Source organism: Hypanus sabinus, chromosome 4 (assembly GCF_030144855.1).
Source record: "Hypanus sabinus isolate sHypSab1 chromosome 4, sHypSab1.hap1, whole genome shotgun sequence".
Taxonomy (NCBI): Eukaryota; Metazoa; Chordata; class Chondrichthyes; order Myliobatiformes; family Dasyatidae; genus Hypanus; species Hypanus sabinus.
Genome location: NC_082709.1, coordinates 146,779,346 through 146,804,022, shown reverse-complemented (window position 1 = coordinate 146,804,022; position 24,677 = coordinate 146,779,346). Strand labels below are relative to the sequence as shown.

The 24,677-nt window shown below is 40.7% G+C and overlaps 1 protein-coding gene across 2 annotated transcripts; it reads right to left on the bottom strand.

The window, feature by feature from the left end:
• Positions 1-13,830: 13,830 nt before the first annotated feature.
• LOC132393277 (uncharacterized) lies at positions 13,831-24,434 on the bottom strand. 2 transcript variants are annotated; one of them, XM_059968306.1, is made up of 3 exons: positions 21,824-24,434; positions 21,521-21,689; positions 13,831-19,739 (listed from the first exon to the last, which is right to left on the bottom strand). In XM_059968306.1, the coding sequence occupies exon 3, from the start codon at positions 19,585-19,587 to the stop codon at positions 18,673-18,675; it is 915 nt and encodes a 304-aa protein (XP_059824289.1). In that variant the 5' UTR covers positions 19,588-19,739; positions 21,521-21,689; positions 21,824-24,434; the 3' UTR covers positions 13,831-18,672. The 2 variants fall into 2 exon arrangements, with proteins under 2 accessions (XP_059824289.1, XP_059824288.1); XM_059968305.1 differs by having other exon boundaries at positions 21,521-24,434.
• Between the last annotated feature and the right edge of the window lie 243 nt (positions 24,435-24,677).

Here is a 24,677-nt window from a genome sequence, read left to right as displayed (position 1 = left end):
ACTGCTTTAGGAAAATCATTGTCAAAGGTCTTAAGCACTTGACGAAGAAAGTTCTACTTATCAGTGCCTCAGTGAGAACTTAATAGTTCCCAGCCTTCAGGAGTGCCAGATTTTCCACAGTCCCTAAGTCCACCACAATTAGCACTTGAATGGAAAATGAGAACAGTGGTCTTGTGAAATCGGCCAAAAGTTCCTGTCGCTAATTAATGAGAAATGCAAGACATTGAGATGACATGTCTCAGGAGGTAAAACAGACCCACAGGCGTACAGCTGAGGTCCAATAAAGAAAACCTGAAGTCTAAGAACAGAGCACAAGACTTGCAGAAAAAAGTCTGGCACAGATTTGTCAGTACTGTGAACGACGCACAAGGACATATCCCACTGAGATAGATTACACTGCTGACAGTAGTCGCAGTTGAAGAGATGGGGTTTCCTCAAATGACAGGCTGCTGAAGGTGAACCCTAATGCAAGGCCTTGCCAATGTTAGTCCTTCTCAATACCCTCAGACTGCTTTCTGAGCATAACTGTTTTGTCTTCAACAGACCACACACTCTGTGTAATCCCATCCAAAATTTTCTGTCTGAAGTTGATGAAGCTCCAACAATTTAAAAAAAAACTTATACCGTGTGTAGAACCCTCCTAAGTGTGACCAACCAGGAAAGGCATGCTACACTTCTCCAATGGCTGATCACCAGTTTCTCGTCAGATGGGCAGGGATGAACTGCAACTATTATGCTAATTACCACTGGCCCTGTAAACAATATTAATTCTTCAATACTGGAAGGCACAAACTTGGTATAACTACTGGGATTGTGCGCTTCTGATTTTTGGTAATAAAACTCAGCATACTGAAAGCACTATTCATAGATCAGTAAAAATATGGCATTACATCTTTAACAGCCACCTGAATATAGGCAATGCAAAATAAGGACTAAGCATGCTTAACATGGGAACTTTTAATAGAAACTCAATAAACAAAAAGGAGGCAATACTTTAAAATGGAATTATAACATTAAAATAAAAGACCTCTTTAATAACATGGGGACACAAGAGTTGCTGGAATATGGAGCAACCGCTTAGAGGAACACAAGGGCAATGGCACATTATAGTGGTCATAACATAATCGTATTTTAAAAGCAGAAAAAGGCAAAGCTGAATAAAAGTACAAGTGTCTGCATGAAATTGGCAAATTTGAGAACGATTTTTAAGGGATTATTTCCAGATTAATTCGACAAAATGTTGGCACATTAAGCAGAGGATGTGGAAAATATTAATGCCCAAAATAAGTGGCACCCAAGAACTTGAAATTAACTCTGGCTCATGCCTATGAATCAAACACCAGGAGGTGAGCACACCAGTGGCCAATACTCTTGCATGTCTCTACTACAAGTGACGAAAGGGAATTTTCTCATCTGCAAATTCTTAATTCTGCGTACAAATGGAAAAAGGAAAATGGCAATCAATTTCAGAATGATTTAAGTATGTGTATTTTGGGGGTAAATGTATTTGAATAACAGTGTGAGGGATCACATTTTGGTGAGAAAACTTTGCATATTTAAAAATAAAACTCTAAATAAAGTGATTAAAGGAACAAAAATTAAAAATAATGAAAAATCACAATATAGGTTAAGGTGGTCACTCGAAAAGCAGATCAGTCACTGGGGTTTCTTTTGGAAGGGATAGAATTGAAGAGTAGAAAAGTTACATAAAATTTGGATTCACCCTTGCCTAGATCACACCCAGAGTAATCTGTAAGGTTCTGTCCACTGTATTATAAATGAATAATGAATCACTGAAGAGGGAGCAAAGAAGATTTGCAAGGAGTCAAAAAGATTGGGCTGACTGGGTATGACCTAATAAACAGAGATAGATTAGAAAGACAATTTATGAGAAATTTTTAATTCAGAGTAGTAAGATTGTTCAACCTATGACTAGAGGAAATAGAGTGAGCATATTTATGGGAAAGTTGATAAACATATGAGGTGAACAAAAGGAAAAGAAAGAAATGAAATGTAACAGTAGAACCTGATGCCAGCACCTATAACTGTGCATATATTATTAAAGCTGATGATTGGAAATAAATACATCAACAGAAAAAGATGAATTGTGCAGTATTTACAGCAAACACAAGTAGATTTACCATTTCAGCATTAAATTAACTGAGGTTCAATATGCTTTCATTTAATGAATGCAAAGTATAAACAGAGCCAAAGTAACTGAACTGGAAAAAGACATCTGACAAATGTAAATTAAATCGTTTTTTTATGACCAAATGGTTATCACGTTAAATACTATGGAACCAAGTAAAGCTAAGGTTTTATAAATGAACACACTGTTTCAACAGCAACTTTGATAAGATTAAACCATGAATGGGTTCAGAATTTTTCCAACTAGAAATAATTTGCTTTGGCTGTTAGATGAACTGACAGATATTGTGGTTTAAGATTAACTTCATGGAATCAACTCCTCGTTAAGATCAAAAATGCAAACTCCATTTTCAGTTCAAGGTCATCTAATACTATCTACCTCTTTCCAGTCTTCCACCAGTAACATCTTCATTGCTCCAATTGCCTCACTGTTTATTGTTTTGCCAGTTTATTGCGGATATTAAAATCAAGCACTGATCTGGAAGATTGCTTTTAGGAATCAGATTAGGAAGGTTCCTTCCCGTACCCTTGATATAAAGTGAACATCTGTGTCCTTAGATGAAAAATTATCTGGCTAGATTTGAAGTAGTCAGAAAAAACAGTTTGATGCTACAGATGTACAATGCAGTCCATTCTGCATCATATGCCATTAGGAAAGGCATTTTCCTCTTAGGCACAAAGGATATACATCTGATTACCACTCTGCAGGGTCTCCGATACTTCTTCGAGGCTCACTTTCTAACTACATAGCCGTGCTATTTGCTGTTGGTTTCTCCAGGCACTTGCCAGTGAAATCAGTGCTCCTTAATAGCAGAAGCTCAATGGGATGTCAAGCAACTAGATAGATCTGTGCTTTTCAAGCTGGAGAAGAAGCACTTGAAAAAAAATTTTAAACATGTATCAGAGTACTAAAGATTTAGGGAAAAATAACTTAAATTTTAAATTAATCCGGAGGAATAGTTCTAATTGTTAAAAGGTAGTTTTAGGACAGAGAACAAGAACTTCATCACCATGTAATCAATATATGGGATAAACTTGGTGGTTGAGGGGAAAATGCTGGAAACAATTAGAAAAACTGCTGGAGCCTACAGTGGAGAAAAGATCAAGGGTAGTGTAGTCTAGTAGATCATTTAAAACAGGTTTAAAGAGAACTTAATTTCCATTTCTATGTGAGAAACTAGAAATCAATGCTGTTAATGAAAAAGTGAAAATCCATCAAAACAATTAATGCATTCCTAAGAACAAATTAGTTGGCAATTTCATGAGATTTTGTTCCCTGACGTTTTAGTGCTGGTGTTAACCTCCTTATTTTAAATTAATTGATGCCACTAATACATTGGCAGAAAGACATAATTGTTAAACAATTGTTCAGTATTCATAATCTGTTATCCTAAATTGCCAAATTGCTTTTGTGACTGAGAAGTAAACAAATAATACTTAGAGAAAGGAAAGATACTAAGAGATTTGAAAGTAGGAGGGGGAGGGAGAAATTTGCATTTCAGTTAGTCCTGATGAAGGTTCGTGGTCCAAAACGTCGACTGTGCTTCTCCCTATAGATGCTGCCTGGCCTGCTGCGTTCCACCAGCATTTTGTGTAATTATTTGCAATCATCCTGAAATCTATCTACAAACCATATATTACTGAACATTCATACTGCTTTGTCACAGATGGTAGATTAAAATACTTAACACCATTAACATATAACTTATTATACTTACAGAAGTATGATTATAAAGAGAAAGCAACAGAAAGATCCATCATGATAATATCTATCTTATAGATACGTAGGGCAATAAAGTATGAGATATCAGTAAACCACTCATCCACTTTGGATTCCTTACTTTAATTTCTGTAAATCACAGAACAGTTAAGGAAATGGACCTAATTAAGAACATAAAACATAGGAGCAGAATTAGGCCATTAAGCCCATCTAGTCTGCTCTGCCATTCTATCATGGCTGCTTTATCATCCCTCTCATCTACTCTCTCCTGCCTTCTCCACATAACCTTTGACACTCTTACTCATCAAAACCTGTCGATCCCCACTTTAAATACACCCATTTACTTAACCTCCTTAGTCATCTGTGGCAATGACTTCTACAGATTCACCACCCTCTGGTTAATGAAATTCTTCCTCATCTCTGTTCTAAAGGGATGTCCTTGTATTCTGAGATTGTGCCTTCTGGTATTCACTAGAATTCAGAAGAATGAGGGGTGACCTTATCAAGGGATACGAGGCAAGAATGTTTCCTATGGTATGAGAGTCGAAGACCAGAGGACACAGCCTCAGAATAGAGGGGCGCCCTTTTAGAATGGAGATGAGGAGCAATTTCTTTAGCCAGGGTGGTGAATCTGTGGAATTTCTTTAGCCAGAGGGTGGTGAATCTGTGGAATTCTTTGCCACAGGCAGCTGTGGAGGTCAATTCTTTATGTATATTTAAGGTAGAGATGAATTGATTCATGATTGGTCAGGATATGAAGGGATACGGGGAGGAGATTGGGGTATGAAAGGAAAATTGGATCAGGCATCATGAAATAGCAGAGCAGACTTGATGAGCCAAATGGACTAATTCTGCTCCTATATCTTATGGTCTTATGATCCTAGACACTCCAGCTTACCCAATACCTTAAAAAGTTTCTGATAGCACAACAGCAGAATTTATTTAATGGCATGCTGACTTTAGACAAAGATCTGGGAATAATTATCTTCTGTTTTATGCTGGAATTTTATTGTTTACACTTTGCTAACAATTAGTATCATAGACCTCCAATGAATATTCATCTAACAGACAAATCTAATGTAAAAAACTGCATACTAGTTACACGATTCTTTGATGTCCTTTAAATCCAGTGAGTTGAATGATCTAGTCTGACCAGACAAGACAAAAAATACAATAAAAGTGATGTGATTCCAAGTTCAAAGTACATTTATTCTCAAAGTATGTATACTATAAGTAACCTTGAGAGTCATGTCCTTACAGTCACACAGCAAAGAAACTTAATAGAACCCAATAAAAGAAGAGAGTCAAACACTCAATATGTAGAGAAAAAACAAATCATGCAAAGAATAAAAGTAAGCAAATAACTTCTGAACTGAAGTTCATGAAAGTGAATCCCAGACATCCCACCCTGCAAAATCTCATTTCAGGGAGTTAGCACCATCAATTTGCAGGAGACTTCCAGGAGAAGTGGGATGTTTGCAATAAAGCAGATCCTTAGCAGCTAGCCAGCTAGTTTAAATAACGTTAGCAATGCTAATGAACGAATGACACCTGTTAAACTCACCACAACATGTCTTTTACATTTTAACCCACCATGAGCAATAGAAAAGTCACTGTTGGAAACAGTGCAGCGAGCAACACTGTCATTATTTTTGACCCCTATTAGGCAGGGGTACACTTTAGTGTGGTATGGGGTGAAGTACATTCTACATTTTCTTTTTTTTGGAAAACTCTGCCATGGTGCAGATTCTCTCTCTCTCTCTCTTCAGTGTAGAGATGAGTAAACTTCATGAGCAGCAGGATGAACACTGGCCCATTCCTCGCCTCCAGCCCAACACCGACCTTTTCAATTTGGCCTGGCGTATAGGTCTGCCATACCTTGGGTCATTTCTCACTCTTGGACCCGGGCCTTGCCACTTCAATACATTCTCGGGCCTGGGCCTCTCTGCCTTGATTCAGCCCATACCTGACCTTTTCAGTCAGGCCTAGCACTTAAATGAGCCGAACAGCGGATTGCTTCTCGCTCTTGGGCCTGGACCCCGCTGCCCTAACTCTGCCTTGTCTTAGTTAAGCCGCTTTGAATCACCTCCAAGTCTGCTCCAGAAATGGCCAAACATTGGCTCATTCCCCACTCTCGGGCCACTTCGATTCAGCCCGTGCCCACCACACTGCAACCATCCTGCACCTTCGAGACTTCAGTTCACACTGCAAAAACGCCAAGTCGTACAGGTGATTCAGAAGGTCAACTCCAAAAGAGAAATTATAAGCTATTGATTGGGGTGATCATTTGTGAGAAAAAGTATGATCAATAAAGTAGGTAATAGTTTTGTTTGCTACCAACAAGTTATCACTATGCTACACCGGTGCCATCTTAAACCGGAAAACATTCAATAACATCTTTCTAAAAGGAATTTGATAAGTACTTTTTGGAGCTAAATTGATTAGGCTACAAAGAAACAATAGGGAACTGAGACTAAGTGGAGAGCTTTCAGGGAATTAAGATTGGTATGCAGGTCTTCTATGCTGTGTGAGTTTTTGATGTATGCAACAGAGGTCCAATATAACTTAATGAACAAAAGGGTCTCAGCCCAAAACATCGACTGTACTTCTTCCTATAGATGCTGCCTGACCTGCTGTGTTCCACCAGCATTTTGTGTGTGTTGCTTGAATTTCCAGCATCTGCAGATTTCCTCGTGTTTGCGTTTTTAAATTCACTACTGCGAAGCCTCTCCCAGTGATGAAGTTTAAATCTTCTCTTCAACAGGAGTTCAATGAAACCGTCTCTCACTGCTCCCCATCCATAATTTCTTCAACCCTTCAACTTTTCGATCACATTTTGATGAAGATCCATTACTACAGCAATCACCTTTCCAGCTCTTAGCTTCACCCCTCCCCTCCCACTTTCAAATCTCTTACTATCTTTTCTTTCAGTTAGTCCTGATGAAGGGTCTCGGCCTGAAACGTCGACAGTGCTTCTCCCTATAAATGCTGCCTGGCCTGGAGCATTCCACCAGCATTTTGTGTGTGCTGCTTGTAGATGAAAAACACTGCTCATTTTGCATAATATGCCATAAGGAAAAGAATTTTTTCTCTCTTAGACACCTAGGATGTACATCTTATTAGCAGGGTAGGATTTTTGCAATGAAGGTGAGGGATCCTCAGGAGTTAGTAGAACAGAGGAACCTTGGAGTACAAGTACATGGTTCTCTGAAAGTGGCATCACAGGTAGGTGGGATGGTGAAGGAAATGCGTGGTGAGCTGGCCTTCATCAGTAGGGCATTGGGATGTTATGTTGCAGATGCTTTGGTGAGGCAGCACCTAGAGTTTTGTATACAGATTTTTCTTAACCCTATTGTCGGAAAGACATTATGAAGCTGGAAAGACTGCAAAGGAGATTTACAAAAATATCGCCAGGTCTTGAGGGCCTGTGTCATAGGAAGAGTTCGGTCAGGCTAGGACTTCATTTCTTGGAGCACAGGAGACTGTGGAGTGACCTTATTGAGGTGAATAAGATCACAAGGGGCAGATATAGGGTGAATACACCCCATCTTTTTTCCAGGGAAAGAGAATGAAAAACTAGAGGCCTTAGTTTTAAAGTGACAGGGGCAACTTTTTCGCACAGAAAGTAGTGCGTATATATGGAATGAGCTGCCACAGGAAGTGGTGGCTCTCTATTAATGGCATTCAGAGAACACCTTAGTTCAACAGCCTTAACCTGACCATCCCCTGTAGATAGCTTCTGAATTATCACTTTCTCAAAACCAGTCACAGAATGGTCATATCAGCCATGCCAGTGAACTAAGTTAAAAATGCCACTTCTATAAATGGTCCAACCAGAAAAATCATCATAATCATTAGAAATCTAGATACGGCAATAACATACCTTTCCCATGGATTGATTAACTTGTCCTGTTCCTTTGACATTACATAAATACAAAGGCTTCTTTAGTATAAATTCTGAAATAAGTCGCACGCCAGTGACAATATATAACTAGATTAGGTTACATTTTATTGTTTTTTTAAGACAAACATTGTGATCTATTATTTTTCATTGTTTTTTTTTGTACCACATGTGCCTTAGCTGATAGCATTCTTACCTCTGAGTCAGCAGGTAAAAGGACCCACTTGCAGAGGCAGGAGCACAGAATTCCGTACTAAACGAACAGTCCAGTCCTAATGGAATTCCGTGGTACTGGAAGTCAGGTAGGATCTTAAACCAAGACCCCGTCTACATTCTCAGGCGTGACAGTACTGTTTGAGGAAGAGAAGGGAGTTTCCCTTGTGTTCTGTCTAATATTTAGCCCTCAATCAACAGTACAAAGACAAATGATCCAGATGTTATTGGAGTTTTATTTGTGGCACCCTCCTGTACGCAATTTGGCTGCTGCTTTACAGAAGTGACCATGTTTTGTTAAGTACTTCACTGGCTGTGAAATATTTTTGGGATATTGAAGTGGCTGATTTATAAATACAAACCTCTCCTTTATGAATGGTACAGAATGTTTATGATATGTACAGTAGATTTATTGGCAATATTTTGCGAAATACCCCTAAACAAAGAGTTAAAATGAGCAAACGATAATGAGAACATTAAAGTGCACGCTGCTGGAAATCTAATTTCTCCTTTAAAAAATTCTTCACTGATAGATCTTAGTGGAAAAGAAAATACTTCCGGGCAAGCAGAAAAACGAAACAGCCAGAGTGGAAAATGTAATCTGGCAAGGCAAACAATCAACTGAGTGAATGTCGTTGACGTGACCTTGAAGAGAGCAACAGGGAAGTTGTTCTCAATGTAATCTGTCAACTGAATGTTCAGAGCTGAACAGTACAGTCGCCTGCCCTGCAGTGTGTGTGGAGAATAATCCCGACTAGGTGCAAGCTTCTTGTTAACTACATGCCTAAATTTTTTTTTAAGCCGAATTTGCGCCCCTTCTGCGTTCAAACGAGTTTCTTTTTAGGAAATGTCAAATTATGTGAAGTCATGCGAGTGGAAGTGCATAATGCAGGTGTCCTAATTTGTAGTGGAACAGAATGGCTTGTTTTGGTGTTGGGAAATGCGACCCTTGCGGAGGTTAATCGTGTAAATAATGCTGGTTAATTATGTTGGGCGGTTGTTGTGGGGCTCACTCCTTGCATAGGCGCTCGGTCGTCACTGTGGCATGTTTGAGAAACAACTGTCTTGGCTGAATTCCTCCTCGGAGTAAAGCGCTTCCCCACGTCACGACTGCCCGTTTCATCCTGTCTGGATCTCTTTGTCTCGAGTGCTGCATGTAAGCGTGCGTAGGTTGTTTAAAGGAGTATCTGCGCGGTCCAGGCAGATCGGTCGTGAGGAGTATCCCAGTGAAACATCCTTTGGCTCCCTCACAAACAGTTCACGCTCACACGGGAACTCATTCGCTCTGCGCAAGGGCGGGGCAGTGGCTGTTCCAGCCCCGACTGGTGGAGGGCAAGAGATCCTAGAATGCCGAAAGAGGCTGCCGTCGTAAGGAAGTCAACGCCGTAAAATTATCTCATTTATCAAGGAATTTTGTTTTGAATAACAATGCCTGACATTTCATTCCAACCAGCACACTGAATGCACTGTAGGAGTGGCGAACTGGGCGAGAGCAGAAGCGTTTGGAATCCATCCAGTAGAGTTAGGAGATGAATTGACGCTCTGTCTTGGCAGCAGCTCGTCCGACCGACAGCTCTCTCGCATTCCTTTGGCAAACGCCCCCCCTCCTCTCCCTGAAGCACCGTCCCGGCGTCAGCTCTCAGCTTTTCCCTCTGGCCCTGGCGACGTGGGAAATAGACGGAGATTTTCTCCAGTCAGCATTTCTGCCGAACGTCAATGGGTTTATTTTAAACGTTGTTGCAGCCACGCTTACAGTCGGGGCGAAATGATTTAACTCGCTCTCCTAATGCTGTACAATAAAACCTCCACTTTTCTAAAAATCTAAGTCTGATTTTCCTGTTTTAAGGACTATCTGTAGCGTCGCCTTAAACCACGCACTATTTCTTACCTGAACATGCAGGTAAGTGATAAATTCCCTGGTTATATCATTATCAAGAGGACCCTCAGTGAAAAGCGGGAAGAGAGCTAGGGAGAAGGCTGCACACCGCGTGTGTTGTCTACCATCCTTCAAATGTCCTCCAGGCATAGCCGCTTCCAGTCTCTTGGCTGAGATCAGAATCATGTGGGACAAAACTGTTGCATAAACCCAGCTAAAAGCGCTCCGCAGTACGTCTGCAACGTGATGCTGACTTTGAAAAGTGTTGCACACTAATTTCTGGAAAAGCAGAAAATGCCTGACACAGTAAAAGTTGATCATTCTAACCTTGACACAGAAGCTTTCTGATCGCTTAGCTGCTTCCTGCTTTTTTTAAAAAAAAAATCCCTTTATGGTCTGCATGCAAAGTTTTTAAACTACAAAAACTTGTCCACGTTATTTGGACTCCTGCAGAAATTCCAATATTCTAGTTGGAAGCTAAATACCTATTCACCGAGATAAAAACAAAGCTGCAAATACTTGCAAGGTCAGACAGCATCTGTGGACAGAGGAACAGGGTTAATGTCTCAGATTAATGGTGTTCTGTTGCTTTTTAGTTATATATTCAGAAAAATTATGTTTATTATTGTGAAACAGCTATATTGTTTTTTCTGAAGACTCGAAACAAGTCATAGATGATTGTGACTTATTCCTTATTCCTTAAGGTCACCTTATTCCCTGAGGTATGGCTACTTTGCTGCAGCCACCAATATTTCATTTATTTTTGTAACCCACTTAATTCTTCTGATGTGAGAAATGAAGTGTGTTGGGTAGAGGGACAGAGGCAGGAGCTGTCACACCATTAACCACTGCAGTTCGAATTCCAGGGCATTGCTATAACAGAATTATTTGGTGATGATTAACAGAAGTCATCATGAAAACGTGCATCAATTAATACAGTTTGAGCGATTTCTCCTCTGCTGCTCTGCGTGAAAATAAATAGCCGGAATGAAGCAGCCTGAGGTGAGAGGGCCTTTGCAATCTTAAAGCACACCAGGAAAGGAATGGCAGACCCCAAACCATATTGTGTTGCAGCAACACACCCTGGGAAAGTATTGTTCAGTCCTATCATAACTGCATATTACACAAGCAAATGAAGGGCATGGTTATTTTTGTGCTTAATGAGGAGTCATGCAATTTTTCTCTATTCATCATTGTAAAATTCCAGCAATTTAAAAATGGCACAGCGGCTAGGTAGGGTGATTTGGAGAAGCTGTAATACATTACTGAGCCATTTTGGGGAAGACAACAAAGATCGGATAGTCGGAACAAGTGGAGATAAATTTGGGTGTGATAAATGAGTGATGGACCTGTACTTTATTACGCAGTACAGTGCTGAGATGTGATGACATCTCAGTCTTGTGGCAGGCGTACAGAGGTTAGATATCTTTCAGAGGAAATGCAAAACCCCTAAGTCTCATGGAATACTACAAAGCAAAATGAGAAAGACATGAGTAGAGAAAATATAAATTGCTAAATTAAAGTAAATGGCAGGGTGTAAGATGTCCATTTATATTTCCCAGCTGAAGAAAATCATCAGTTCTCACAATGCAGGTTCTTTCTTTACGCCTCTGCCAGTTGGAAAGTGATGTAGCGAGCACTGATGGCTCTGGGGCCTTACTGCGACAGTTAACTCATTCATGGCAGCAGCAACTCATAATTAAGAGCAAAATGAGACAATCTGAGCACCCTGCCAGGGGTGGTGGTAGAAGCAGATACATTAAGGGTATTTAAGAAGCTCTTCTATCACATGGGTGATAGAAAAATGGAGGACTGTCTAGGAGGGAAGGGCTAGATTGATTGATTGTGGAGTAGATTTAAAGCTTGGCACAACATTGCGGGCTGAATCTAATGTGCTATAGATTTTCTATGTTCCTATATTCAGCGAGTCGGGTAGCAGCCATGAAGAGAGAATTAATATTTCAAGTTGATGTCCTTTTACTGAAAACCTGGAAGATTAGCCCTGTTTTTCTCTCCACAGATACTACCAGACCTACTGAACATAAGTAGCATTGTGTTTTCATTGCAGATACACTATTGTCATTCATCCTTTCTAAATACCATATTATAGTCAGCCCTCAAAGTAGCTCAGCTCTTGAATTTACTGTTTGTGTTTTGATCTCTTTCCAAATGCATGAAATTCAGAAGATGGAATTCCAGGGCATTTTATCCATCAGTGAAAATGTGGCAGTAGAGAGCCCGTGGCCCCAGCATTCTAATTTCCAGAATAGTCTATGACTTAGTTACATACTTAGGTTGAGTACAAGGGTGGTATACTGCTGCTTCACTCTTAGTAATAGATAAAAGATTTAGAGTATTTTGAAACCAACTGGCTCGGCACACCAAACTATTTAATCTATTCTGAGATTAATTTTGTCTGCCAACCATGCAACTGGCACACGTCCTTGGGAGAGAGCAGTGCACAAAATTCCCTGAATTACTCAGGAGATCCCTGTACATGGTGCCAAAGCTACCAGCGAAACTGGGAAAAGTGGGCAGGCAACACATTGACTATCTCTGACCCAACTCCTCCCAAAACCTAAGCCTGAGATATGTTTACTTATTACCTAGCAGATCTGGGTTATCATTCTAATTGTGTAAGAGTACATCTACCTGGACTAGGCTACATTCTCCCCACTTGCACACCCACACCAAAGATTTGCGTCCTGTGCATTTATAATGTCCTCTGTTTCCCGGTCCGTGGAACCTCTCCCCTATAAAGGAATATTTCATGCAAGATTTCTTTCTGTTGAAATGAAATTTGGGGAAATTACATGAAAGAGTTCAGACTTATTATAACTACCTTGTGCAAATGTTTTTTCAGGAACCTTTCTACATAAAGCAAGTCATAGAGTTTTTTAAATATAAATCTTTTATGTAAATCTTCACAAATCTTCTGTAAATTTTGAATCAAAGAGGCATACAGTACAGAAACAGGACTTTTGTTACCACAACACTCCCCCGCCTCCATATCCATACCAACCATCAAGTCATATCTATACCAATATTATTGACCACCACTTGGTCTATAGCCTATAATACAAGTTCTCATGCAGACAGTTCTTAACTGTGGTGAGTACCTGTCTGTATCACCTTCGTATGCTGTGCATTCCAGAATACAACCACCATTTGGGTGAAAAAGCCTTCCTTTGTTCCCCTCTAAATTTTGTACTTTTCACTTTAAACCTATGCCCACCGGTGCAAGACTCTTCCGCTACAGGGAAAAGTTTCCAATTATTTACTGTATTTACAGAGAGCCTCAATTTTATATACGTACCTCCATCAAATCCCCCCTCAGTGAATATTAGCAACCTGTGCAAACTGGGGAAAAAGTCATCTTTTATTTGGCTGCAGACATTAGTAACTTCAAGCAATAACCGACCTGTTTAATATTATTGAATATTTATTCCTTTTACAATGGATAATCAACTTTTATATAATTGGTTTCAAAAAGGGATTAGATATATAGGAGATTGTTTTGAAGAGGTATATTAATGTCATTTGATCAATTAAAGAATAAATATAAAATATCAAACAATACTCTTTTTTGTTACTTCCAACTAAGAGCTTATTTAAGAGAAAAATTAGGTCAAACAATGTTATTGTTGAAATCTAATGAAATAGAAACTTTAATTCAAAAAGGAAAGATTAAAAAATTTATTTCTTGTATGCATAACTTGATTCAAAAACAGGCAATTAAACAAGGAGTCCATAAGTCAAGACAAAAATGGGAAAGTGACTTGAATATTAAAATTGAAGAAACAAATTGGTCAAGACTATGTCTTGATAGTGTGACAAATACAATAAATATCAGGTTAAGATTAGTGCAATATAATTTTTTACATCAATTATATATTACACCACAAAAAATAAATAAATTAAATCCAAATTTATCCGATCAGTGTTTCCAATGTAAACAAGACATTGGTACTTTTTTACATTCTACTTGGTCTTGTTCTAAAATTCAACCTTTTTGGACAAATTTAAGAGTTTTATTGGAACAAATTATTGGAACACAACTTCCACATAATCCAATATTATTTTTACTAGGCGATATTGAAGGGATAAAACCAAAACCCAAATTGAATAAATATCAGAAAGAATTTATAAAAATTGCATTGGCGGTAGCCAAAAAGGCTATTGTAGTTACTTGGAAATCGGATACATACTTAAGTATAGATTGTTGGAAGAAGGAAATTTATAGCTGTATTCCACGAAGAAATTACTTACAATTTAAGAGATAAATATGAAACATTTTTGAAAATTTGGCATCCTTATTTACAAAAGACAGGATTAAATATATAGGTGCTCCGAAGATGAAATAATTGGTTATTTGGGGAAATAAATAAATATATATATACTAAAGTTATTACGAACTCAATGGAGCATGTGGGGATCTTCCAATATCCAGGCATTCTTTCTTTCTTTCTTTTTTTTCCCTTTCTTTCTTTCTTTCTTTTTTATATAGGGATGTTAGGGGAGAGGGGTTAAGAGGAGGGGGTAGGGTATATATACATATTTTTTTCATATATTTTCTTTTATTTCGGTAATTATTTGAAAACTCAATAAAAAAGTTTAATTGAGAATATTATTGAATATTTAGAAGGAAAATTTCATCTGGATATGTTAACTATAAAACAATTAATATAATTTATACCATTTCTTGCATTATCTGCTCCCAATTCTAAGTAATGATCACAGGCAGAAATTTACACTCACTTATGGATTGTTAATAGTTCATGTTACTCTATGCCAAACTGTTTAATTGGCTCCAGTTTCACTTGTCTTGAAGCAGCCAAGACAGGAATATTGGATGAGAATCAACAATGGTCTGTCTCCTGGCTTTTCAAATAGTTCTCTGACAACACTTGCACTCATGATCTTTAGGAATTTATTTTTCTCTTAAGGAAAGAGACAACTGGAATACAGATGGCACTTATACCCTTTACTGATGCATGGTGAGCAGATGAAACATACTTAAGGAATTTGCCTTTGAACAAAAGTTTAAAGCAATTATTAAATTGCCACATAGATTTGTGAAGCTGAATATCTACTTAGAAGTCATATGGTTTGGCTCACAGTGAGATAATTTTTTATACCATGTAAGCACAAAAAATCTAGTGCTGAGGTTAGTTATCTTATTTGACATAAATTGTTTTCTTAAAACTAATATTCTGACAACCATTTCAGCTTAAATGATGTTGTTCTGAGGGGTTTTTAAGACATTTTATATTTTTATTAATCTACATCATTTAATATAATTATATTTAACAATTAGAATCAATTATGTTGGTAAAGACGTATATGGATCTGCAAACACATCCTCAAATTTTTTATTATGAATTTCAGTCCAAATTATTTAAGTGTAGGCAGCTTATGCAAACTTTTCATATTGAAGCTACTCCCTCTCCCTAGTAGAAGGGCTGCAGTGGTGAGAAGGTATAATTATATCACACTGAGTTTCTATAACCAGTTATCTAAATGAGTTAATACAGAGGTAGAAAACAGAATAGGAAGTATGATTTTGAAAAGGCTGCTGAATTTTATTTGCTTTCTTATCTAATAATCTTCATCTCTACTCACAGCAGCCCAAGTCTGCACATGATATTGACTGAATTGAATTCAATGGTAGATTAGCTTTTACTGTAGTATATTAAAATCGTAAATCAGATTGTGATTTACGTTTCAACTTCAAGTCCCTTTGCCTTTAATTATAATGGAGGTCATTATTATAAACCATTCACAGCACCATTACACCAACTGTTAGCAAAGCCATTATGACACTGTCTCTTCTCCAAGGAAGGGTTTCAGCATTTTCTACTATAGAGAAATAAGAAACAATAACAATATATAAATGACTTAGCATTCGGTTTTAAAATGGATATTGTCTATATTTGTGCATTCTAGTCTAATTCCCTTTGATTTCTGAGGCCAAGGATACATTTGGGCTTAATGCACAGATGCAATGTCACTGATGATTAATATATATTCTCACATGTATTAGACTGTATTGATAAAAAAAAGTACTCTATGACTGATTAAAGAACTAACAAAATCATTCCACATTTGGTACAATGTATAAACAGAAAAGTAGAAATATGATTACAAAAATCTTTTTTGCATATCAAGAGAAGATTCAGAGTATATTAAAAAATTAAACAGCATTCACACGGTTGTCTTTCAAAGGATATGCCAAAGCACATCACAGTTACTTTTTACATTTACAGCATTGTCATGGTTATATTGTAGGGAGATACTACAAATGCGAAGGGGATAGGATTCCCACACAATCACTTTGCTTCAGAGACAAACAGCTAAGCTAATATATAATTGTTGCACAACTGAGCTACAGGGATAAAACAATTTACCTCCTCAGTGGAAGTTACTGTTTAATTAGAAAGGAATATAGAATTTTGAAGTACTCCATATTATTCATATAGTCTGGATTTGCATGGTGCTTTTCCCAATATATCCAGACACAACAACAATGCATCCGATACATTCCTGTTTAAGATGGCACTACTGAGGATGGGTGACAGCTTACTGGTGATTCATGAAGCAAGATATACGACTAAATATTATTAACACTTGTTCTGTGGAAAATTGTGGTAAATAATCACTGCAAACAATGAAGAGACAAGTGAAGGCAAGGCTGACTTGAGGGTCAAGGATTGCAATGCAAGGTCAAGGCATAGTCAAGGAGAAGTGGTCAGAGTGACTTGAGATAAGTTCAAGTCAGAGTCAAAGTCGGAGACAGAGTTGGCGCAAACAGAGCAGAGGAAAGCTGGAGTGCAGGAGCTTCGGAGCCCGTCCACCTAAACCAGGAGCGAGGTCTGATTGATGCAGGAGGGCCTGGGTCCTAGTGCAGGGAATGAACCAATGTTGGGACAACTTAAACCCCAGGCTAGATGGATTGAAAAGGCAGTGTGCTGGGACCAGAGGCAAGGGCTCGGGCCGGTTCTGCTTGCTGCTCTGGGGCATTATCCATGGCACCGAGGCTGTGGCCTGCCCTGGGCTTCGTGTCTGCGAGCTCCATGACAATTTGTTTCACCATGTGATGAACCGAGGCTGAGGTTGCTGGCTTGCTCTGGCTGTTCCGGGCTTCATGTCTATGGACTCATTTTGTTCTGAATGCTGTTTCTCACTTTTATTGTTTGCACGATTTGTGTTTTTTTTTCTCTCTCTCCACACATTGAGTGTTTCTCTTTTGTTTTGGGGTCCTTTCAGAATTCTCGCTTTGGGGCTGCTTGTAGGGAGATGAATCTCAAGATCGTGTAATTTATACATGTTTTGATAATAAATGTACTTTGAACTTTGATGACTTACACAAAAAATACATGATAATGTGCTTCCTCTCAGGCTTGCACAGGCAGGCACCTTCCATTCTCCAGCTAACAGGAGTCACCTGTCACTCATTTCCAACTCTTCACGTGAAGCCCACTTAAACCCAAATCTCACCCACTGCCCTTGTTCACCCATTCAACCCAGCCAGCCTCAATTAATTGCTCTTAGCCTTCAGTTACCTTGTTGTGTTAAGATTTGGTTCTCTCTTATTTTGTGGCCCCTCAAAGCTTGTTATTTTAAAAATTATTATTAAAGTTATCACTCACCGCCTGATCATCTCTGCTGCTTTGCCTCCTGTACATTTCCTGAGAGGATGAGTGAAAAATCCTGCCTCCGAGCCCAGATCTCAGTGTTAAAGCACTTCAATGGATCCCCAACCCAATGCTGCAATTTTCTAATATAGAAACACAGAAAAACTACAGCACAATACAGGCCCTTTGACTGTGCTGAACATATACTTATTTTAGAAATTACCTTGGGTTACCCATAGCCCTCTATTTTATTAAGCTCCATGTACCTATCTAGGAGTCTCTTAAAAGACCCTATCACATCTGCCTCCACCACTACCGCCGGCAGCCCATTTCACGTGCCCACCACTCTCTGCATAAAATACTTAACCCCGACATCTCCTCTAGACCTGCTTCCAAGCACCTTAAAACTGTGCCCTCTCGTGCCAGCCATTTCAGCCCTGGGAAAAAGCCTCTGATGATCCACATGATCAATGGCTTTCATCATCTTATACACCCCTATCGGGTCACCTTTCATCCTCCGCCGCTCCATGGAGAAAAGGCCGAGTTCACTCAATCTATTCTCGTAAGGCATGCTCCCCAATCCAGGCAACATCCTTGCAAATCTCCTCTGCACCCTTTCTATGGCTTCCACATCCTTCCCGTAGTGAGGTGACCAGAACTGAGCACAGTACTCCAAGTGCGTTCTAACCAGGGTCTTATATAGCTGCAATATTACCTCTCAGCTCTTAAACTCAATCCTACGGTTGATGAAGGCCAACACACCGTATGCCTTCTTAAACACAGAGTCAACCTGCACAGCAGCTTTGAGTGTCCTATGGACTCGGACCCAAAGCTCCCTCTGATCCTCCACACTGCCAACAGTCTTACCATTAATACTATATCGGAGGTCATATTTGACCTACCAAAATGAACCACCTCACATTTATCTGGATTGAACTCCATCTGCCACTTCTCAGGCCAGTTTTGCATCCTATCAATGTCTCGCTGTAACCTTTGTTAGCCTTCCATACTATCCACAACACCCCCAACCTTCATTTCATCAGAAAATTTACTAACCCATCCCTTCACTTCCTCATCCAGGTTATTTATAAAAATCATGAAGGGGTCCCAGAACAGATCCCTGAGCCACACCACTGGTCACTGACCTCCATGCAGAATATGGCCCGTCTACAACCACTCTTCACCTTCTGTGAGCAAGCCAGTTCTGGATCCACAAAGCAAGGTCCCCTTGGATCCCATGCCTCCTTACTTTCTCAATAAGCCTTGCATAGGGTATCTTATCAAATGCCTTGCTGAAATTCATATGCACTACCTCTACTGCTCTACCTTCATCAATGTTTTTAGCCACATCCTCAAAAAATTCAATCAGGCTCGCAGGGCACGATCTCCCTTTGACAAAGCCATGCTGACTATTCTTAATCATTTTATGCCTCTCCAAATGTTCATAAATCCTGCCTCTCAGGATCTTTTCCTTTAACTTACCAACCACTGAAGTAAGACTCACTGGTCTATAATGTCCTGGGCTATCTCTACTCCCTTTCTTGAATGAGGGAACAACATCCGCAACCCTCCAATCCTCTGGAACCTCTCCTGTCCCCATTGATGATGCAAAGATCATTGTCAGAGGCTCAGCAATCTCCTCCCTCACCTCCCACAGTAGCCTGGGGTACATTTCATCTAGTCCCAGCGACTCATCCAACTTGATGCTTTCCAAAAACTTCAGCAAATTCTCTCTCTTAATATCTACATGCTCAAGCTTTTCAATCCGCTGTAAGTCATCCCTACAATTGCCAAGATCCTTTTCCATAGTGAATACTGAAGCAAAGTGTTCATTAAGTAACTCTGCTGTCTCCTCTGGTTCCATACACACTTTTCCACTGTCACACTTGATTGATCCTATTCTTTCATGTCGTACCCTCTTGCTCTTCACATACCTGTAAAATGCCTTGGGGTTTCTGTCCCAGTATGTCTTACATTTCAAGCTCCAACCTTCTCTGTATTCTATGGACTGAGCCAAGATTGCCTTCCGCATATCTTTTTTGACTGGGCGAGCTCTGACTTGGGCTGTTGCTGACTGTGACAGTAAGACCACCATTTGCAACAGGCCGCTGAGATGCGCCAGGTTTTCAACAATCAGAAATTGGAAAGGAGGCAGTGGATCAGATACTTTGCTTCCTTCAAGTGCTGACGCTCAGTGCTGGCTTCCACGGTGGAGTTCAAGACTTTCGTGGCTGGAATGTGGAAGCGCTATTAGCCCATTACCATCATGGCCTCTTGGTGTACTTGAAAGACAAACTGTCTACCTGAGAGATGGTCACCAACCTTGAAAGCCTCATCACTCTGGCCCTCCATATTGACTAATGGCTTATAGAACAACCCTCCAAGTCATCAGCCAGTACCCCAGTCCTGTGACCTCATCATTAACACCTCCAGAACCCATGTGGTTAGCACCCTTAATCTGCCCCTTCACTGCACACCAGACCACGAGTGTTGGTGGAGAAACAACTTGTGAGCTTACTGTGGAGCAGCTGATCACCAACACATCAAATGTTCCCTGCGTCACAGAAAATGGCAGCACCAGATAGGGACGAGGGGCCTTCTGTCTGGTAAGTTTGTGCCTGGCATCTCACTCAGGACCATAACCCAACTCTCTCTGTCCTGCTCCACATCCTAATGGCCTGACACACACAGGAGGCTCCAGTGGATTCCAGTGCAGCAGACAACTTTCTGGACTGGACTCTGTGTGTGTGTGTGTAGCTTGGACTCCCTCTTGAGCCAGTCTCTCACCCCTTCTGCATCAGGATCGGTCAGAGTGTGCACACGGCCTGTACACATGAGCATTGGAGCGCTTAGCAAGTCCATCTTACTCCTCTTGACCGACTCACCCAACTGCCCTCTCGTCCTGTGATACCCCTGGCCCTGCACTCATGACCCTCACTTCGCCTGGTCATCCGGTTCACTGCTGAGTTGGAGACCCACCTGCCGGCAGCCTCACTTGAATTCACCCCACAAGTTAAAGGAGACAGAGGGAGCCCTTGACCTCACTAAACTCCCTCAGTAACTCACAACTTTGCAATCAACTTCAGTAAAAGGGAAGCCAGCACCCTGTCGCCTTGTAGATAACAATCAACCTCCACCCTTTCCAAGGTCATTTGTTCTCTGTCTCTCCTCCTTAGACCCAAGCCATAAATGTTTACATCGCCAAAACGTACAGCATGGCTTCATTTGACCATCCCAGTCCCCTGCATCAAAAAGAAAAATAGGGATCTTCATCCCTGTGTTGAGTACTGTAGACTCAACATAATCACCATTAAAAACTGCTACCCTCTCCCCTTGATCGATAATGCATTCATAACGCCCACTGGCTACTATGAATACTTGGTGATGCCTTTCGGACTTTACATCAGTCCAGGCCTTCATTAATGAGATTCTCTGAAACGTGCTACACAGGTATGTTTTTGTTTATCTCAACGACATCCTTATCTTCTCCAAGGACCCCCAAGTCCATCCCTGTCAAGTCCATTCAGTCCTTCCGCATCCCCTTGAAAATCAACTGTACAGCACATTAGAAAAATTGCAGTTCCACACCCAGTCATCTCCTCCCCAGTTTATGCCCTTTCATTCCAAGGCATAACCGTGGACCCAGAGAAAGTGCAAGCCAGCATTGACTGACCCCTCAAACAGCCACATCACTTCTTGGACTTCTCCAACCTCTACTGCTGTTTCATTAGAAACTACATTGTCACTCCTGTCACCTCCCTCACCAAGTTGCCTCCCTCATGGATTACCTGGTCTGCTGGGGACCACACTTTCGAGGATCTCGAGAGGCACTTCACCACTGCTGCCATTTGCTGCCAGATGAACCCCTCCAGACCTTTTGTGGTAGAAGTGGACGCATCTAACATGGGCACCAGGGTCATCCTCCCATAGCAAGGACTGTTCAGGAAGACATACCCTTGTGCCTTCTTCTCGCACAAGTTTAACTCTACACAGTGCAATTATAGAGTCGGAGACAGGGAGCTACTCACCATTTAATGGGTCTTGTAGGAATGGAGACATTGGCTGTTGGAAACACCTTCCCAATTTGGACCGTCCACTATAACATCATATCCATTCAACAGACCCACCAACTCAACCCATATCAGGCTCTCTGGGCCCTCTACTTCCAGCAGTTCAACTTCACCATCTCCGACCGACCTGGTTCCAAGAATGCAAAGGCAAATGCTCTGTTCAATTCAGATGAATTGGAGATAGACCCTTATTCCATCCTCCCAGATCCTCACCCCAATCATTTGGGATTTTGCTAACCAGATCCACCAGGCCCTACGCACCTGACAACCACATGTACATGCTGGTGATCGTGCACTCTGAGGCATTCCAGTCCTCCTTATGATGGGGCCACTGTGATCATAACAGTGAGTAGGTTCTCCAAGTCAGTCAACTTCATTGCCATCCCCATTTTCCATCGGCCATTGCTCTGTGTTTGGGTCAAGCTTCCTCTGCATTTCCTGACACTTACAACATAAGATCCGTTCATTTCAGATCATTACCTACAGACTGATGACAATAAGACAATAGAGTATATTATTAACATTTTTATTATTGAGGCATTATAAGCTTGAGTCAGTCCCTACCTCAAATGCAAAAAATCCGGAAGAACTCAGTGGCATTGACGACAGAGGGCAGAGTGGGTATCAATGATGAATGGGTATTGGTAGTTGGTTAATAATAGACCAACTAATGTAGCGTAAACAGTGTAGCATCCTGCTCTTGGATTGCAACTTGAATTTAGACCTCACACATATACTTTCACCTAGAGGCTGTAAAAGAGCCAGACCAAGCCTGAGGAGTCATTTACCTTAGTGCATAATTTAATTGTGTGGAAAGTGTCCAACCTCTGTTGTCATAGACCACAGTGAAGACAACCATCCATCATTGTTCTCATCAGCAGCATTTTGTCAGAAGTGGTCAGATGCTAACACGTACCTCTAATCAAATGACACCATTTCTTGTGTCATGGATCAATGATAATGAAATTCAGACTGTTTCCATTAGAGATGGCCAGTCTGCTAATTATGTGCTCAGGTCATGTATTGAACATCTATCACTGCATCTCGCAATCTATGGTGCTGTTTCAAGTGAAAAGAAGCTAACAGTTTTTCAATAGGCTCACAAAATGGATCACTCCTGAGGTGTCCCCGGTGTACCGAGTAAAAGGATCCAGCATTGAATTTTGAAGGCACAGATAATCTTTATTGAATGTGGTTGGCACGGAGTTGCAGATGGCTCACTACTCCATAGGTTTTCGATAATAAAATGTCACATCTGAGTGTACTCTATTATACTCACCTTCAGACTCCTTTTGTACTCGGCCATGTTTATAATGTCCAACTCCATTGGAACAAACTTTAACCACGGGTGGGACAACTAGCTCCAGTTTGGCATCTAAGACTCACCAAACTATGAATTTCCTGGCATTCTTGCTGCTTTGGATATGTGAATGTCTATTCAAATTAAACTTAGGCACCTGTATTTGATTTGTCTTCTTTCTTCTGCTATGTCTACCTTCTCTTCCCCCATTTATTTTCTACCCAGCATCTAACAGGCATAGGATCATTATGTAACCACTGGAGACCATTAGGTCCATTAAATCTAGGCTAGATACTATAGAACGATTCCACATAATTTCCCCCATTCCTTCCCCAAGCCTTGTGTTCTCTTCCTTCATCTTGCCTGTCCCAAGCAAGATGGGAGAAAAGCTGCTTAAAATTTAAAAAATCAGGAGGTAGAGATGACTAACACTCTAACCAACTCTGTTCACCTCACATATCTAAACATTTGAAAAATTTACCATCCACACTCATGTCCAAGTCATCAATGTATGTCAAGGATCCAACCACTGGCCCATTTTCTATTTTGTAGTCCAATGGTACCTCTCCTTTGTTGGGAGAGGATTAGAATATTAGGGCAAACCCTTCCACATCTCCAAAAAACATGCCCCACAGCAACTCAGGAACCAATTTACTTTAAGCACACCAAACCTTTCTGAATCTTCCTCATCAATTTTCACCCCATCCATCCCCCTCCTCTTAACTGCAACTATGACCACATCTTCTTGTCTGGTAAGGACAACCAGATATATCTTCTGGCTCTGTGCACAGAACACCTTCTTCAAGACCTAAACTGTTTTTACTTCTCTTGCTTTCAACTGAAGTGCCCAGAAAAGACTTGCAGATTCTTCTGTGCATTGACTATAATTCCCTTCTTGTATCTGGGCTCACCTTATTAGCCTTTTCACTTCTCCAGGTTATCAGTCTAGTTGCGAATGGAGTTACTTACCTGATGTGTGCCTTGCAGATCCTTTTATTCCTTCATCATCCTCTCCATCTTCTCATCACTCTGGGAGATCTGGCTTTAATTCTCTTAACATAGAAAACATACAGCACAATACAGGCCCTTCGGCCCACAATGCTGTGCTGAATATGTTTGTACCTTAGATATTACCTAGGGTTACCCATAGCCCTCTATTTCTCATATGAGGGCATATACTTACCTTGTACCTGAAATAACTGCATTCTGAAGGTCATTCATTATACTTTCTCCATGATTCCCTTGTCCATCCGTCCCTCCCCATTAATCTCCTTCCTGGCACTTACCCTTGCAAGCATAAGTGCTACACCTGCCCATTCACCCCCTCCTTCACCTCCATTCAGGGCCCTAAACAGACCTTCTATGTGAGGCAAAACTTCACCTGCGAATCCGTTGGGCTCTTCTACTGTACACTGAGCTCCTCTATGGCCTCCTCTACATTGGTGAAACCCGATGCAGAGCAGGGTTCTGCCACAATGAGACCACACTCAGGTTGGAGGAGCAACACCTTAAATTCCATGTAGGCAGCCTCCAACTCAACAGCATGAACTTTGACTTTTTTCCAACTTTAGGTACTCCACCCCCCCCCCCCCCCCACGACTTCTTCAGTTCTCCACTTTGGCCTCTTATCTCATCTCTTCAGTTGTCTATCTCCTCTCCCTGGTGCCACTCCACCCCGTTCCCATGGTCCACTCTCCTCTCTAAACTGATTCCTTCTTCTCCGGCCCTTTACCTTCTCCACTTATCACCTCCTAGCTTCTTACTTCATCCCCTCTCCCTCACCTACCTGGCTTCACCATCACTTTCCAGCTTCTC

Bases quoted from the DNA above. Each gene is read 5' to 3' on its own strand.
- LOC132393277 (XM_059968305.1), bottom strand. From the start codon at position 19,587: ATGGTGGTCTTACTGTCACAGTCAGCAACAGCCCAAGTCAGAGCTCGC.